The sequence below is a fragment of the Callorhinus ursinus genome, unplaced genomic scaffold, assembly GCF_003265705.2.
Source record: "Callorhinus ursinus isolate GAN/ISIS: 27379988/994484 unplaced genomic scaffold, GSC_fseal_2.0 scaffold14, whole genome shotgun sequence".
In the NCBI taxonomy this organism is placed as follows: domain Eukaryota; kingdom Metazoa; phylum Chordata; class Mammalia; order Carnivora; family Otariidae; genus Callorhinus; species Callorhinus ursinus.
In genome coordinates, this window is record NW_027397076.1 from 32630414 (window position 1) to 32647485 (window position 17072).

At 35.3% G+C, this 17072-nt stretch overlaps 1 protein-coding gene across 2 annotated transcripts in view; it reads right to left on the minus strand.

Moving 5' to 3' along the window:
- Nucleotides 1-3185: 3185 nt before the first annotated feature.
- Nucleotides 3186-17072, minus strand: part of TRHDE (thyrotropin releasing hormone degrading enzyme) — a 364016-nt gene continuing 350129 nt past the window's right edge. For both annotated transcript variants that reach the window (XM_073900656.1, XM_025883069.2), the window contains 4 exons: nucleotides 11686-11853; nucleotides 11026-11166; nucleotides 8463-8544; nucleotides 3186-3359 (listed from right to left, as the gene is read on the minus strand). In XM_073900656.1, the coding sequence (XP_073756757.1) occupies nucleotides 3216-3359; nucleotides 8463-8544; nucleotides 11026-11166; nucleotides 11686-11853 (535 nt within the window). In that variant the 3' untranslated portion in view covers nucleotides 3186-3215. The remainder of the gene's footprint in view (nucleotides 3360-8462; nucleotides 8545-11025; nucleotides 11167-11685; nucleotides 11854-17072) is intronic.

Consider the following 17072-nt stretch of genomic DNA (forward strand, 5'->3'; position numbering starts at 1 on the left):
CTGGTATTTGGAAGACCTCCAACTCGTGCAATGGATAGAGGCGTTTCAAAAAACGTCTTTCTAGTTTCGTTGTAGGAAAGTTTTATTGAAAGTCTAAGGTTATTGTGCCTGTTCTCCAAATAACAACTACATAATTTTCAAAGGTTCATGTTGCTACTCTGAGCCTCAGTTTTCTCATCGGACCATCAGGGCTAATATAATTTATTATGTTTTTGAAAGGAGCCCCCAAAAAACAGCATGTATAAAAGCTCTTTGCAAATGGAATGCAATTTATAAGTACATTATAATCTTAATAACCCTTGTAAGATATTACAGTTATGTTTGTAAATAGCACTGTCACAAAAATCTCAGTCTTATGATAGAAAGTATCTTAGAAATAATATAAACCAAAGTCAGCTGAAGCTCCAATTAAAATCTGGGTTATTGAAACTCAGGAATCAACCTCACATTGGAGAAATTAACCTTAGAGCTCGTGCTCATCTATTTTTTAAAAACTTAAGATTTTAAGAAAAGTTTAAGGAAAAATGTGTGAAAATGGGAAAAACTTTTTATTTATAAGTTACCTGGTGATATTTAATATTCAGTATGGTAAACAATTTAGTCCTGTCTAACTGAAACCAAGTTTTGTGTTGTACATATATTGGCAGAGTAAAGATTTAAGAGTAGATATTGAACACTTTCAACAATTTGTTATTTCATGCATATATAGGACTTGTAAAACATAGAAGAGAAAAAAGATAAAAAGTCTATGTAGAAAATAGAATTTTATAACTACATTTTACAGAATATTCCAAGAGATATCATTGGTCATTTTATTATTTTGAAAATATTACTTATTTAAACAACTAAAAAACGTTAAAGCCTGATATAATCTTCAACATTGGAAAGGATAAATTATTGAAAAATATGTAGAACAGAAATTCCATCTCAACGCCATTGATACTACTAAACCGTTGAACAGATATTCTATGAGGTATCGAACATTGCACATAATTACACATTTAGGATTTGACATTGTAGCTAAACCAGTTGTTCAAGGCCACTAAAATACTGAAAGAGGATTAAGATTATTAACAGCGGGGAGGAAAAAAGAACTCTAAAAGCCTTTCTAACTCAAATCTGGAAATGGTGATTTCACTCAAAAAGAATGTCACAACTACGAAGAATTTTCAATAATTCATGACACAAAATAAGACATCCACCTCTAATTTTTTAATCTATTTACCTCTATTCCATGAATCCAAGGGTGAAATTGCACATGTTTTGGACCTGCACAGCAGTGTGGTATTTATTATTGTGATGTCTCAGAACTTGTCCCTTAAGGATTTTATATATGTGGTAAGTACTAGTAAAATTTCACGACTTCTGATCAGAATGCCTTTTAGATTTTATACTAAGTATTATTATGTCTTACTAATACCACACAGTGTCCTTTAAACTCATGTGTTTTACTTGAAAGAAGTGCTGGAAATGTTAGGTATGAGTAATAGTTATTAACTGCTAAAAAGGTAAAATTCAATTGTAGGTGATACTTGTTCAATGAATTGGGAAATTGCTCCTTTTTACTACAGACTCAAAATAAATCTATGGCTCTGATTTCTAAAATACCTATTTTTCCCCCCGATGTTCAGTGACTATTAGAATATATTTCTTTCAATAATTTGCAAGAAGATTTGGAGGAGTGGAAAACCTCAGTACAGTAGAAAGTTGTCCACAAACTTTTGTCTTGGGTCCAGTGGTTGTGTTGGTATTTTATAATGGCAAACTTAAAATAAGTTCATTTTTGGATAATCTAAACAATGTTTGGAGAGCTGGCCTACTGGGTGAGAATACCACTTAAAAGCACTTCTGTTACATAACAGACGCCCATGACAAGGGCTATTTAAAATTCCTAGGTAGAAGAGAGCTGTCAATGCTAAAGGAAAAGCTTTGCTCAAGGAAAGTAACTTTCCTCTGAACAGATGGCGCAGCTGGGATCCAAGGTCATTACATGGTATCTGACCTACTTGAGGCCCGGTCACTTAATGGAGGATTAGACTGACACAGACACAAAGACCAACACACACACACACACACGCATGCACGCACGCACGCACAGAGTTTTTAACCCTCTGGACCACCCAACATGAGATGGAAAAACAAATAAGATGGAAAAGAAACGTTTTCTCAGCACTGATAATTATTAAATGTGCACAATTGTTTTATGCAACAGGAAGTTTGACCAGAATGATGACAGAATCTATATTTAGGATACGTGGCTGCCACTTTGGAGAATTAGAAGAGTGTTTATACATAAATTTTGTTTGAACTCATTTTTATGTAGTAGAATAGACCGTTGTTCAGGAAATAGATAAAAAAAATCTATAACAGTTGAGAAATTTAGTCAGGAAATTGTCAGGAAGGAGAGTGTTGAGATAAATTCTTTTCAGCCTTTTCAAAGTTTGCATAAGTTTATAAAAAGAGATAAAGTTTCTTTGATCAGAAGCAATTCTTTGCAGAAGTGCAGTGTACAACGTACTATATACATATAGGGCTTCCCTCTGTACATATACATATGCATACACTGTCTATATGACTTTTTAAACATATACACAGCTGTAACTCGAAGAAAATGAGTTAGCAACACAGTCATCATTGCAAGACAATCCAAATGCTGAAAGAAGTGATAATGATCACTTAAAGGACTATTTCACCTCCCACATTGCCCAGGACTAAGAATAGAATTCCTTTATAGTTTTTCTTTCATTGCAACACTGATTGTCATAGATAATCTTTGTGCTTATGTATAATGCCCATCCTGGATGTAACATACATTCACATATGACGTCAGACAGTTTAAATAAGCATGCTGAACACAGGCAGGACCATACAATCATGCACAAAATATTCTGAATATGTTTTTCCAAACTGACTGCAACATCAACATGCATCACTATCATATTTGGTCCTGTACAGCAAGGAATGTACAGCTGAAGCCATCATGGCTAGTTTCACTTGCAAGAGTTTCTTTAGAGAAGAACACCCAGTATAGAGAAACAAAACAGAATGAATGAAACAAACAAAAAATCTCCCAAAACCAAAAATTAAAAAAAAAAATTTCCTCCCACACGTTAACGCTGAAAATCTGGCCATTTTCCACATAGCACATTTTCCTCATTCCATAGAAAAGAGGTCTTCTCCCAAAATTTGGAGTTGAATTGTTTATAAGAGAGATTTTAGTGTCTCAGAGCTTTTCCTAACCATTGGAAAAGCTCATCTTGATAAAGCATTTTCCAGCGCACGTTGGCTTCGACAGTTTCCACAGCTCTCAAGAAAGAGGCAGCAGCTACTCCATTGTAGTTCTTCATGAAGTTCTTCAGCTGGAAAGAAACATTTTTGAAGGGTAAATATGCATGTCTCACACTCCTGTCAAGCATATATAAGCTAGACTGTATGTGAAACAAAGTGCCACAGTCACTGCAGAAGGCATATTTAATATGGGAAGCAAGCTCACTAACGAAATACAATACCACAAATTGCGTCCATTAGGTGCAAGGTAGTTTCTTTTGGAACTGGAAGGAAAAAAAGAGTAGACATTACAGTTTCAAGAGCTCCAAATTCAGCTTTTTGTTTCATAAGTAAATATTAAAATAGACATATTTATCTTTTCATAATAGGTTGAGGGGACTGTGGCCAAGGCTAGTTCTAATTACAAAGCATATCCAATGTACAGATAGCCTTAAAAACTGAAGATAAGGATTAAAGTTCCCTCTTTGTTGGTAGAGATCCAACTCTTCTTCCTCTTCTCCAAATAAGTAGCATAAGGGCTTGACACTATCTTTGGTAGGAAGGGATTACCAGTTATTGGGTGGTGGAAAGAAAGTAATGATGCTATGAAAACTGGATGATTAATGACATTTCAACTGCCCAAGTGACTCAACTTAGAAAGAATGAAGGAAAGCTAAGCGTGGATTCATTTAGCTAGATACTTTGAGCACTTAATTAAAATAATTTACAATTTTAAAATGCTTTGCTATTATTTTTCTGGATATAAGATTTTCTCTAGAGAGTTTGCATATTCTGGGAATGCTCAGGGATTTTGTTTCAAGATTAAATTTAGCAGTTTTTCTTTCTGACTGTTATGTCTTAAGAAACTGGCAACCAACCAACAATCGCAATGCTAATAGGCAAATGTGAAAAATCAACTTGCAACACAGAAACATTAGTGGTGTAATTAGTGTGGGTGTGATTCATCACATGGTGGGTGCCACATGGAGGATATGCCAGGGGGGAAATGTAGTGCATCCAGATTGACTCAGGAGCAGGGAGTATGAGGGGAGGGGCATTTAAATTGGACTCTTTAATACCTTTCTGAGTTAATCTAGACATTGGTTCATTGGTAGCTTGGTTTGTTTATGACAGTGTTACTTTGATTACATGATACTCATGGGTTTTCTCAAAGTTTTTCCTCTCCTTTTCTATAAAGTCCCATGCCCCCCGCAGCATTATCAATGGATAATTATATCTCAGAGCTATATCCTTTATAAGACTTCAAAATCACTATGCTTTGATAAAATATGTAAAATATCCAATATATAACAAAGATTTATTGATGCTATCCTGAAAAGTGATTTGACATTTTACCAGATTTATACAAACTAAGAGGAAGAAGGGAAGACATGGGAGCTTATTGAATGTCTTCAATATTCCAGGCACTGTGCCACACACATATGCCCATTACAGGCACAAAGATATTAAAAGGAAGTCTAGTGGAAACACTGAATCATATTTTTAAACTTTAACTGATTAATCCAATAATTCATATATATTTATACGTTTGGACTCATTCATTCTATATTCCTAAAGCAACAAGTAATACATTATGATCTATGTCTTGAATTGTTTTAATACAAAAGTATGGTATCTTACAGCATACGTGTGTATATACATTTGTACATTACAGTGGAATTCTTTACATAATATATGTCAATCAGGAAAAAAATCATATTTACTCCTCTTAAAATATATTCTGCATTATTACATACTTTCCTCGGCAGTACTAAACATGCCAGATAGTGATAAATGACCCTTTGGCAACTTTGACTCTGCAGCATGCTCTTGGCCCCTTGAGGAGAGAGACAGCAAGCCAGCCTGAACACATGAAGCAAAATGCTTAAGTCCTCCTCAAAGGCAAACTATGGGTTTGAATATGAATGTGTTATTGACACAAAGACAGTAGGTCAGATTATCCTGCAAGAGAACCATCAACAACAAAGTAAGTGGTGGGTCCCCAGGGATTCATTTCTTAAATCACTATTTAAGTGCACTAAATACTTGCCTCATGAGCTCAGAGAGCCTGAGGTGACTTGTATGGATCTTGGGAGTAACTTATTCGTCAGAACGTATATGGCCCACTTTCCATAGTTGGCACATATTGATTTTATGCCCAGATTCCTCTGCAGCTCTTCTGTCAAACATGCGGTTAGAGCAGCTATCTAACAGGTCCTGGGGGGTGTGATCATAGCACCTTCCTGACCCCCTGCCTGACTTCAGAGGCCCTGGGTAGATGGAAGGGAATTGGCATTCCAGTTTGCTTATTTCTGCAGCTCTTTGGTAGATTTTCTGCTGTTATTAGCTTTTATTACTGTGTTTCCTAAATATTTATGCCATCTTATGCTTTTATTTGAAAATGTTGCAAGTTTAGACACTTTTATAAAATAGCATTTAGTAAGATGTCAGAGTTGTTTGTGCTTCCTGTTCTTAGCATAAAATTTCTAGACATGTTTGTTAATTTCTCCATTAGAAGACATTTTCAGGTTTAAAAAGAAAACTCTGATTTTAGGGTACCCTAGATCCTAAATATCACAGAATAAATTATTTGTAGAGTAAATGGCAAAACCTAATATACACTCAGTAACCATATAAATGAATTGAATTAGCAATTGCCCTATTATGAGGTTTATATTTTCAACATTAAAACTGTAAATGGGATGTCTGTGATGCACAGGATCTATGTTCCTCCACAACAGGGTTGTAGATTAGGCTCAAGAAGAAAAAAAAAAAAAAAAAAAAACAAGGGCTGGAGAGAATTGCTTAACAGACATTAGTATGAAAAACTGGCAAAGGGCCTCTGCAGCTCCCTCAGGTTGTACTTCCATTAGTTTAAAATTAAGGAAATAACACACTGTTTCATAGAGAAATAGTGTTCAAATGGCTAGAGCCATGTAATTAGAAGGAAATTACCAGTTTCAGGTACTAGAATGCAGTTTCAGGGAAGGGACCCTGCAACAATGGGCTGATGGGGATCATTAACATCTCAACTGAGTTTTCAGAATTGACAAAGATGTTAATTCCCTTTTGATCTATATATACTCTTGAAAATAAGAATATGCCTCCATCCAAAGGGAGCGCATTGGGTTTTCTGCTTGTGAGGCTCATGGTTATAGAAGGATGAATCTGGAATTTCCTCACCCCCTTTATATTAATGGCGGCGGATCCCTTCATGACACGCCCACTTGTACTGACTTTCTAGTTTGACAACTGCCCTCTGAGGCTTTTCCGTACTTTCATTATCGCATCATTGTTTTAACGATTGGGGACCGCTGTTGTGGAGTGGGATGGGAGTTTGCTTTGTATTCCTCACACATGCCACAGAGAGATGGTATTGTGAAGTTAGCCGCTCCGCAGGTAATGGAATAAAAGCCCAGCTCAGTTTCAGGTTTGAAACTGCACTTTTCATTACAAGAACATTTCAAATGACAATTAAATCAAGTGGAAAAATATTAAAAATATGTGTGAAGTAAGTAAGACAAAATGGCAGCATAGGATAAAATCAAATAAATATCCATTTAAAAGATGTTTTCCCAGGGCCTGGGTATACCTGAAGCAAGGAAAGTGTGAAAGATAGACAAGAGTTTGAGGAAGAGGAAAAGGGAGTGGGTACAGGAGAGAGGCAGCAGGAAAGGGGGCAAAGGCAGGGAGAAGACAGGAGAAGGAAGGGAGCTACAAGGGAGGCGGGGAAGGGAAGGGTGGAAGCGATTTTTCACTTCTGTGTTCACTTCAGTGGCTTCACAGGTTGTGACTAAATGAGTCTTTTACTCACTGATTCCTGAATGTAAAATCAAGAAATTAAAAGTACTTCATTTAAATACAGAGAAAATTGGAAGCAATCATTCATTTAATTGTTCTTTCATTCTGTTTCATATGGATATGAAAGAAGTCCTTCTCATTTAGCTTCCTTTATTAAAAAAAATTTAGTAAAGCATGGGCTGGGGCTTTCAGAACCAAATCCTTTCGGGTTGGGAATACACAGCAGGGATAAAAATTGAATTTTAAATCATTGCAATCAGAGACTTAGCTTAGCTCATTCTGTGTAAGAACCCAAGTTAGCGCATGAGAGATGATCATACAACATTGGGCAGTATTAGATGTTAAGGATGGTGCCAGGGTTGATGCTTCCGGGGAAATGCTGCTCAATATGATTAGCTCTGGGTCACAGCCTCAGGCGTTCCGTCAGCGAGAGTGGAGGAAGCCATGATTCTCAAGACCAAATATATAAAATATATTTATAATGGAGTCGAGCAGCAGACAAAAAAGTGATAGATGGTTGAAGCCCAGCTCATCTGAATCACCTAAAAGCATCTATATTTTTTCCTCCCTCCTACATACTTACCCCTCCACATTTCACGCCCATCTCTTTTACAAATGTGAGTTAATGGTCAAAAAAAAATTATTTCCAGAGAAATAAACCAGAGAAAAAACTATTAATCTCATTATATATTGCCAGATACATTCTCTTTCATACATATGAATTCATTCCTTTGAACAGACTAGATAGCATGAAGCATTATCATCACACCTAGTGACCCACTCCCTGTATTGGCCTGATCACGAAGCAAGGAGACTTAAGTTCTATATCTTAACACCAGCCCTGATCTTTTGTACCCAAATACTGAGTCATTGTGACAGGATGGGTCTGTCATTTCTAGGATCCTAAGCTGGGTTCACATCATCAGCTGAGGAGTAGCTGATTGGATCAAAGAGATCTGGAGTGGATTTGAGAATCATTATATTCAAACATCTCTCAAAGGCATTTTATGCTTGTTTGTTTTTTAGATTTTATTTACTTATTTGAGAGAGAGAGCACTCACATGGTCAGAGGGCGAGGGAGAGGGACAAGTAGACTCTGCACTGAGTGCACAGAGCACTAAGAGGGGATCTCAAGACTCAGATCATGACCTGAGCCAAAGCCAAGAGTCAGATGCTCAACCTACTGAGCCACCCAGGAGCCCCAAGGGCATTTAATGTTAAATACAATAGAAATAATTTTGCAAATAATGAATTAAGTCAAGTCTTTAGCATGAACGTGTGTTTTTTTTTAAGAAATGGATATGAATCTGTTGGAAAAAAATAGTTAAAGTGAATGTATAATTTCATATATTTATAAAAGAAAAACATTAGAACTCATATATTAAAATATTTACCTCTTTGAGTTCACCTTCAGTATTAAGAAATTCTGTAACTCCACTAATGAGTTTGGAATTCATAAATAATGCCTCTCCATACCTGAAAAGATAAAAAAAAAAGTCTTGATGTTAATATAGGAAGTAATTTAAGAAATACTACTCTATAGATTTTTTTAGAATCGTTTTCAAGGGCTCCATTTGACCAATGTTATCTTGTTGCCATTAAGATCTCTGAACATTTCAAGGCCATTTCTCCAGGGAGCCAGGGAGGTGCAAAGAGCTGTGACTGCAGAATACCATCAGATGCCCCCTGATTTAGCTCAAAATGCTTGAGAGAGGTCTAAGGTGCAGTAAAAAAAAAAAAAAAAAAAAGGAACCTCTAAAGTTAGATTTAGGAATTACTATTATATTTCCAACCAAGGACTGAGGGAGAAATATTTTAAAACTTTCTACTTTAAACAACTTAGTTCACTATGAGGAAAAAAAATCCCAACAAAGGAAACAGAAGTGTAATACAAACTTGGGCATTATCAGTATGTCAGACAGATCCTTTGGTCTGGTGACTCATAACTGACATTGGCATTCTTTATCATGCTTAGAAACTGAGCCAAATTTCTTTAGAAATGCTCCCCAAATATTAGTATGTTTTCATGTAGGCATTAAATTAAAATATTGAGTTGTTCACTTGGATTGCATAATCCTTGTACCACAGACATAAATTCTTGACTCATGACCCACAGTGAGGAACAATTTGTATCGGTGAGTTGGAGAGGTTTCTCATTTTACTGACTTATCTCTGTAGTGCTAAGGATACCTGTCACAGGCTACCATAACCTTAGAATTAAGAAAAGTACACTAAAAAAGATTCTGAGGTTTTGGAAGCAAAGGCTCAGCCCCCATTATAAGAGGTTTTCTAATGCTGCCCTTACAGTATTGTGGCCCCTTTCTTTTAGGACTTGTTAAATTGACAATATTTCAAGCCTAATTGTTATATATGGCAAGGGGGTACATGTGGTTTTCCAAGTCTCTGGCTTGAGCAATTGGTGGATGGCCATATTATTTACTGGGGAAAGGAAGACAAGAGGATGATGATGGATTTAGCTTTGCAGGTCCACCTCAGTAGGAGGGTCCAAACAGGCAACTGTCCATCATAGGGTGAAGCTTAGACAAAATGTTTGAGTAAGAGATCTAGATTTGGGGGCAACTGAAACGATTGAGTGATTGGAGTAGTTGGCAACTAAAAACAGGGAGAATCTGCAGGCAGGAAATAAGGAGTACCTTGGATAGCACCTCCATGAACTCCAGTGTTCAAGGATTGACAGAGGAGTAGGAGCAGATGAAGAAGACAGTCCTATTTGTCAAGATAAACACTTCCATATCTGTAGATATACTGAAATCTCAACCTTTCTACCTTTCGGATGGAGACCATGGAGTCTCAATAAGACAAAATAAGCATACCAGGAACCAAACATTTTTTGGTTGGAACTAAACTATACCTGCACTATGCTGAACTCTGATAGACAAAACCACTTCCTAAGGAGACTGTGCATTGGCAGATATTTGACACTTTTTTAAAGTGAAATGTTCATATATATTAATTTCACCTGGTATCTGACTATTCACTATATTAGGGGTACATGAGAGCAAAGCAAGTTCTAATCTTCCAATCATTCCAATTTCTGAGCTGCAAATACAAAAAAGCCAATATGTCTTCTAGGAATATCAGTGCTTTCTGACAATGAAATGCCTGTAGATAGAATTGTGCTTTAACAGGACACATCCATTCAAATTGAACCCATTATTCAAGGACGACTGAGAAAGCTATACCTTAAAAACATAAAGTTTACACACCAGGTTTTAAGAGACAGAACAAGAGGTCTGTTCACTGTTTGGGGACATTTAAGTTTGAGAACACGGAGCATCTACAGGCTCTATAATAAATTTAATTTTAAAATGCCATAGAGATTATCAGAGTAATAAATCAACATTCATTATAATACATTTAAATACATAATGAAACATTTTCTTAAATTGAGGCTGAAGAATTCTCACCATGAAACAAGATGTCTCAGGAATGCATTCTATTGCAACTAGAGTTATACAATGATTCAAATGTTCCTTCTCTATATCTTGGTTTTATTTCAGGTGTTTTATATTTATATTTAAAGAAAATTTAAAACAATTCTGCAGAGGTCAAATTTTCTTGTTATATAATATAATAATTATATCTGATTTATAAATCATTTTTTCTACAACACATTTAGAATATAGTTTTAAGATATTTCTTCAACCTTAGACAGCTTAATAGATTTTCCACAAAAGTTGTACTGCTAAAACTTTTTACTCCCACATTTCCATATATAATCACAGTTTTTAATCTTTATTACACGAATAATGTCATAGAATCATTAAAATAATTCTGAGTTTCACAGAAGTGGCAACACCCAACTTGGCTGACTACTTTAAAATCTAATTCTATTATCTGGACCTTGGTTTTAACACAAAAAGTTGGGCCTTTATCTCTCCTATGTCATCTTTAATTTACTCACTCAAGTTTGAATGACTGAACTCTTATTTCTACCTGGTATTTAATATCTTCCATTTATCTCTGAAAAACTTCCAGGCAAGGTCTCGGCCATGTGGATTTCGAGCGACATGGATTATCACATCAATTGCATCTTGATCTAACACCACCTCAGAATTCAGTGATAGATTCAGAAGCCTTTAAGGACAGAATTGTAGAAAAACTTTTAGCCCAATAACTTAAACATTTTTATAAAATTATAAAAATTACATGCATTAATTTGCCATATTCTTTAAAAGAACAGTCCTGTGTAAACTACTAATACAACTTAGCAACAGAACAATTTTCTATTTATAAAAGGAGGAAGAGCAAATTCATAACATTTTAATTAGCTCATTAATTAAGTTTTGAAAAAAATCTTGCGGGTGAAGAAATCACAATTTTGTTCTGATGCTATCAACTCACTTTAAAAAAATCTTTATAGTAAACACTTCCTTTTTCAATGAAATATTGTCCTACAATTTAGTGAGAAACAAAGGTACCTCTTTCGATTCAATTAGCTTTAGTCATGTCAACATGGCAGTTTTCCTTAGCTATAGAAGATACATCTTAGAGTAACTAGTATATATTTGAGGAAATAAAATCAAGTTCAGTGTAGTTTGATTAACAGAGAGTACTCTCATTACACAAATAAATTTAGAAAATTAATTGACCCACCTATTTAATAAGTTCCTGTCATCACTGCAAGTTAAGGCTTCCAATAATATTTTCTTCTCAGAAACTGCTGTGGTGGAGTGGAATTTCATCCATATGAATTCCCAGACATCCTCATCTAGTAGTGAAACTCCTGTACAGTAGACGATGTCTCTAACATTCAGTGGTATTCTAAAGAAGCAACCCATGTTGGTTTTCTGTTAATTAAAAGCTTCACAGCATTGAAACTAAAGACAGATGCTGATTTACTACAGTCAGTTTGTTTTTTTTTAATTTTTTTAAAGATTTTATTTATTTGGGAGAGAGAGAGAGAGAGAAACAGCATGAGAGGGGAGAGGGTCAGAGGGAGAAGCAGGCTCCCCGCTGAGCAGGGAGCCTGATGTGAGACTCCATCCCAGGACTCCAGGATCATGACCTGAGCCGAAGGCAGTCACTTAACCAACTGAACCACCCAGGAGCCCCTACAGTCAGTTTTTAAAAAAGATGATTTTGTTGATTAGATTTTACCTGAAAGAGAATAATACTATATAGTAACAATATTAAAAAATACTGGCAATTGAATGATGTAAAATAATGTATTTTGAATGCAAGTTTTATTTCTACTCTTGAAACTATATTTAAAAAATCACGGGACGTCTGGGTGGCTCAGTCAGTTAAGCCTCTGCCTTCAGGGTCCTGGGATCTAGCCCTACATCGGGCTCCCTGCTCAGCTGGGAGCCTGCTTCTCCCTCTGCCTCTGCCGCTCCCCCTGCTTGTGATCTCTCTCTCTCTCCCTCTCTCTCTGTCAAATAAATAAATAAAATCTTTAAAAAAAATCAGAACACAAAGGCTTAAAAAAACAATGCAAACAGGATGCTTTATATTTCTATCAACATTAATACACTTAACAACCAAACATTTTCTCTCATAATTGGCAGACCCAAGAACGACAAGAAAGCACAGGCTGAAGAGACTAATTTGAATAAAACAAACATTTTCTCCTAAAATCATAGACAAGTCTCCCTAAAATTAGTTTTCTCAAATAGGTCTTCACATTTTGGAACCTAGAAGGTTACCGATAGAAATAATAAACAGATAAAACATAAAGTAATAAATTTTGAGAAAGCAGAAATTTCTTTCTCCCTACATTTATAAAAGTGACTATAAAAATAGACCAAATTTGACTTGGACTCCAAAATAAATATTACGGTGGGAAACTGTGAGTGGATTTAATTACTCTCAACTATTTATAAGTTGTAAATGCTCATGTTTACTTCACCATAGCAATTTTTTACTAAATATTGTTCTCTCCAGTCTCAGTATATATCCCACATTTTAAAAACCAAATTCTCCGAAAGAACACTAGAATACTTACAAAAAGTCAAAGAATACATGTCTGCTTTGTGTCATATTCAGTGATCTACTATTTAAATTTCTCACTTATAATTTGAATGTGGCTGATTAAGAGGTGTTTTCTCTGGGTAGCAAGATAAAATAATCTCTTCTAAAGATTTAGGACCTTGATTGATGGTTAAAACACTGCTATGGTTGAAGGGGTATTTAGAAAACAGGAGGAAGTGTCTGAATGACCACCAGTAAGATAAGCTTCATCTCATTCTGTTAAGCAGCTAAGTAGGGCTACACTCAGAATATTGAGGATTGTGTTTCAGGATACCACAATGCTTATATTTGCTAGAAGTATCATACAAAATTAATTGTTCCCAGAAATGCCTAAAACTATATTATTCTGTCTCTTCCTAGAAGTAATTTGGAGTGTTTGGAAAAAAGTTACTTTAACCTTGCTAACTGAAGCCTTTTTTATTTGTGGTATTAGAAGGCAAGCACTCTGTTTGTTTGTTTTGTTTTTAAAGGAACACAGACATCAGAAGAAACCAGCCAAGAACTTCAGAAAACATTGCTACCACGTTCAATCATGGTAGATAGGATACAGGATTACAAATATGCTTCCATCCTTACTAACTATAATAAAAAGTTAAGAAACCTCGTCTTTCTCTAAATCAACAACTAGAAAAAAGGATGAGTCTTTTCTACCAAATATTATAGGCTACAGAGCAAAACACTGTATAATTGTTATGACTTTGGCCAAGAGATCAACAGAAACATTTGCAAGAAAAAACAATAAAATGTCTACTGAAATCATCAGCTCATAAATCAATGTATATTTTCTTTTTTCTCAATATATATTTTCTTAATGTTACACCTAATAGAAAGCCATTAAGCTATTAATATACTAAAGAGAATATAGGGAGAGAGCCCATTGAATTAGGTATTTTACTGCCTATGAAATCCATCTCCAATATCAATGGTTTCAAGTAGAAAAAGCATACAGAAATATAGAAAATGCAAAAAAAAGATATTAACTATATTCCTTAGAAATAACTTGACTGCCATATATCAGAGTCACTAGCAATAGCCCATATTTTGTTATTCAGTAGATGTTGCTGGCTGATGCAGAACTGTGTAAGATGCACATACGAATGAATAAATGGACTGGCCCATCCAAAGCCCTGGGCGCTGGCTAGAGGAGCACGAGAAGCAGGAAATAGCAATTCTGTGCAATACCATGTTCCAGGTTACACATTTTATTTAGTCTATATAATATCATGATATCTGCATTATAAACTTCTTTTTGCAGGAGAGGGAACTCTGTTCTCAGAGAGAATATTTTGCACTATCACCACTATATAGTAAACTGAGATCCAGGATGATCTGTACATGAAAGTCTTTCCCATTTTTATCAGCTTAGAGATGGCTATGACAACAGAAGTATGATACATTGTTTTCTATTAGTGGTAGTCATCAGAGTAATATGGACACATCCAACTTACCATGCTCTCAGTGCTGAACTGGCCACAGGGTCCCGCTAACCTTTTTTTTTAAGTTAATTTTCTAATACACAGTTAAATCAGTCTCTTTGAGAAATATTCAATATGGGCAAGACTGGATTTCCAACAGTAAGTATCCATGGTCCCCACCAGCACTGAAGCGATACTTGTTAAAATGCAGCCTCTGGGCGAGCATAAGGACATAGGTGAGCAGTGTACTTAAGGAACTGCTCTATGGCAATCTGGTCATACATACAGCACAGAGAAAAAAATCTTAAAAGGGCACTCAGTAATAAAGTGCTGGATAAAATGACAGACCCCCCTGAAGGAATCTAGCAAAAGTTATCCTGGGCAAAGGAGGCCTTTAAAAGCAAAGCTGCCCAGAATAGGGGCAGATTCTGGATTTCAAGCTGTAGTCCCAAACCAAGAGAGAGACCCCATAATTTGGATTTGCTCTGCCAGAAGCTGCAGGTCAACTTTTCAGCCTTATCAGCAGCTGTCCCTCTGTGCATAGCAGATGTATCAAATTTGATTACTATAAAAATGAGACACACATATGTTTACATATATAACTTCAAGCCTGTGGATGGGCCATTGAAAAACCGCCCTCGGTCTCAGTTGCAAATCTCCAAACTCTCAGGAAAGAAATAGCTCTATTAGCAGATGCCATGCGAACGTGCTACTTCTGGTTCACAGGCCTCCTTCGAAGGGCAAGGACAGAGCTGATTAACCGGAGAATACCGCTCTGATTTTTCGAGCATCTCTTCCCACGGCATCCACTCCTCAACTTCCTTACCCACCCACCAACTAAGGAGTCAGTGGATAGTTCACAACATTATTGTCCTCATTGCTGAAAATAAAACAAGACTGGTGAGCACTGAATTTGCTAAGGGCCTTGGTTCCCAATGACTTCCATTGTTAATGAAGCCCCTTTTGTTGCTAAATTTGTAAAGATGTTCTAATAACATTTTAGCAAAATGATTGCTCCGGGGACAGTTTAAGATCTCTTTGTACAAACCAAAGTCATTAAGGAACAAATGAAAAAGCTCATTTGTTTGGAAAGCATGGGCTGAAAACCCCATAGAACCCAAGGACCCATAGTTATGAGCAGTACAAATGAGTTTTGTGAGATTCTTGATATCAGGATTACAGGGAGGCATGGCCCCTTCTCATGGACATGGAAGTTGTTTATAAGAATGTGAATATCCCATGGTCATTTCTTTTAAACTGCTGCCTCAGAAATAAATCTTTTAATGGAATTTTATTACCTAGAGAAGGAAAGCTGTGCTTATTTTTCTCTCTGTGTAGTAATCCACATACAGGACCAGGAAGCTAGTCTCTCCTATCCGCCTTCGTAGGAGATGAACGGAGGAATGCTTAGCCAAAAGGAAGTGTCTATCTTCTCGAGGAAAGAAATTTATTTTAGAAAATTATTTGATGCAGAAAATTATTACCTAATTAGTGTAACTTGTACTATAGTTTTTATTCTATTCTCATTTTAAATAGGCTCATGACAAAGTTCATTTGTATGGTAAAAGTTTTGAAAGCAAAACAGTTTCGAAATTGTAAGAGTTGTCATCTTGAAATAATCTATTTTGTATTTTGGTGATATGTTGAACCTTTTTTTACTTTGCCAAAAGCAAATGCATGAAAATGAAATGCTTTCGGGTAGAAGTTAAAAAAATTTAGTAGGTAGAAAAATAGAGGGATTTTAAAAATTTAGAAAAATCTAGAAAATTTTTTTTACTGAGTTAAATAATGATGGTGAAATGGGACTAGTATTTTAAATCTTAGTAAATTGGTATTTTAGTTATTAAATGGAAGTTTGTGAAGTAGGTTGATAAATTAACAGACAAATTTCTGAAGATTTTGCTATAAAAATTTTCTTTGTTGTAGGTGTTTTTTAAGTTAAAAAAATCAGGACACATCTAAAATAACAATAAGGGACCTGTTTAAGATATAAATAGCAACAGAGAATATGTCATAGATTAATATTTAATGATATGATAAAATACATTATTTAATATGATGAACTGTATTATTAAGGATGAACATAACATACATAATACGACTATATTAAGTGAAAAAAATGTGTATATTAGAAAGAAAGACTAAAAGAAAAAACAAGAGAATATTAACATTTGCGTCTGGGTTGAGGGATTACAGTTAACTAGTCTTTCTTTTTTTAATTCACATATTTCAAATTTAATCATTTAATAAATTTGACAATTACTTTGGAAATAAGTAAATGTATAATTACATTTATAAAGACAAAATTCTATTACTATTAGAGTAAAACATATTCCAATATAGAAAAACATTGTTGAATAATATGTAGAAACAATTCTGATGATACAGTTAAAATATCTCCCAGGGGAAATTATACAGGCCAAAGGAAAAAAAGTCATACTATTTTAAAATATAAATTTTGATGCTTAATCATGGTAGGGGTCTATTTTTAAGCAGGTTCTCAGTAGACCTAATTTGGCCAATAAATGCCTCTAGGACCGGGCGAGTCAAGGTCATTGCTTTGGGTTTCATTTTTCATCCTAACTGGACAGGGCT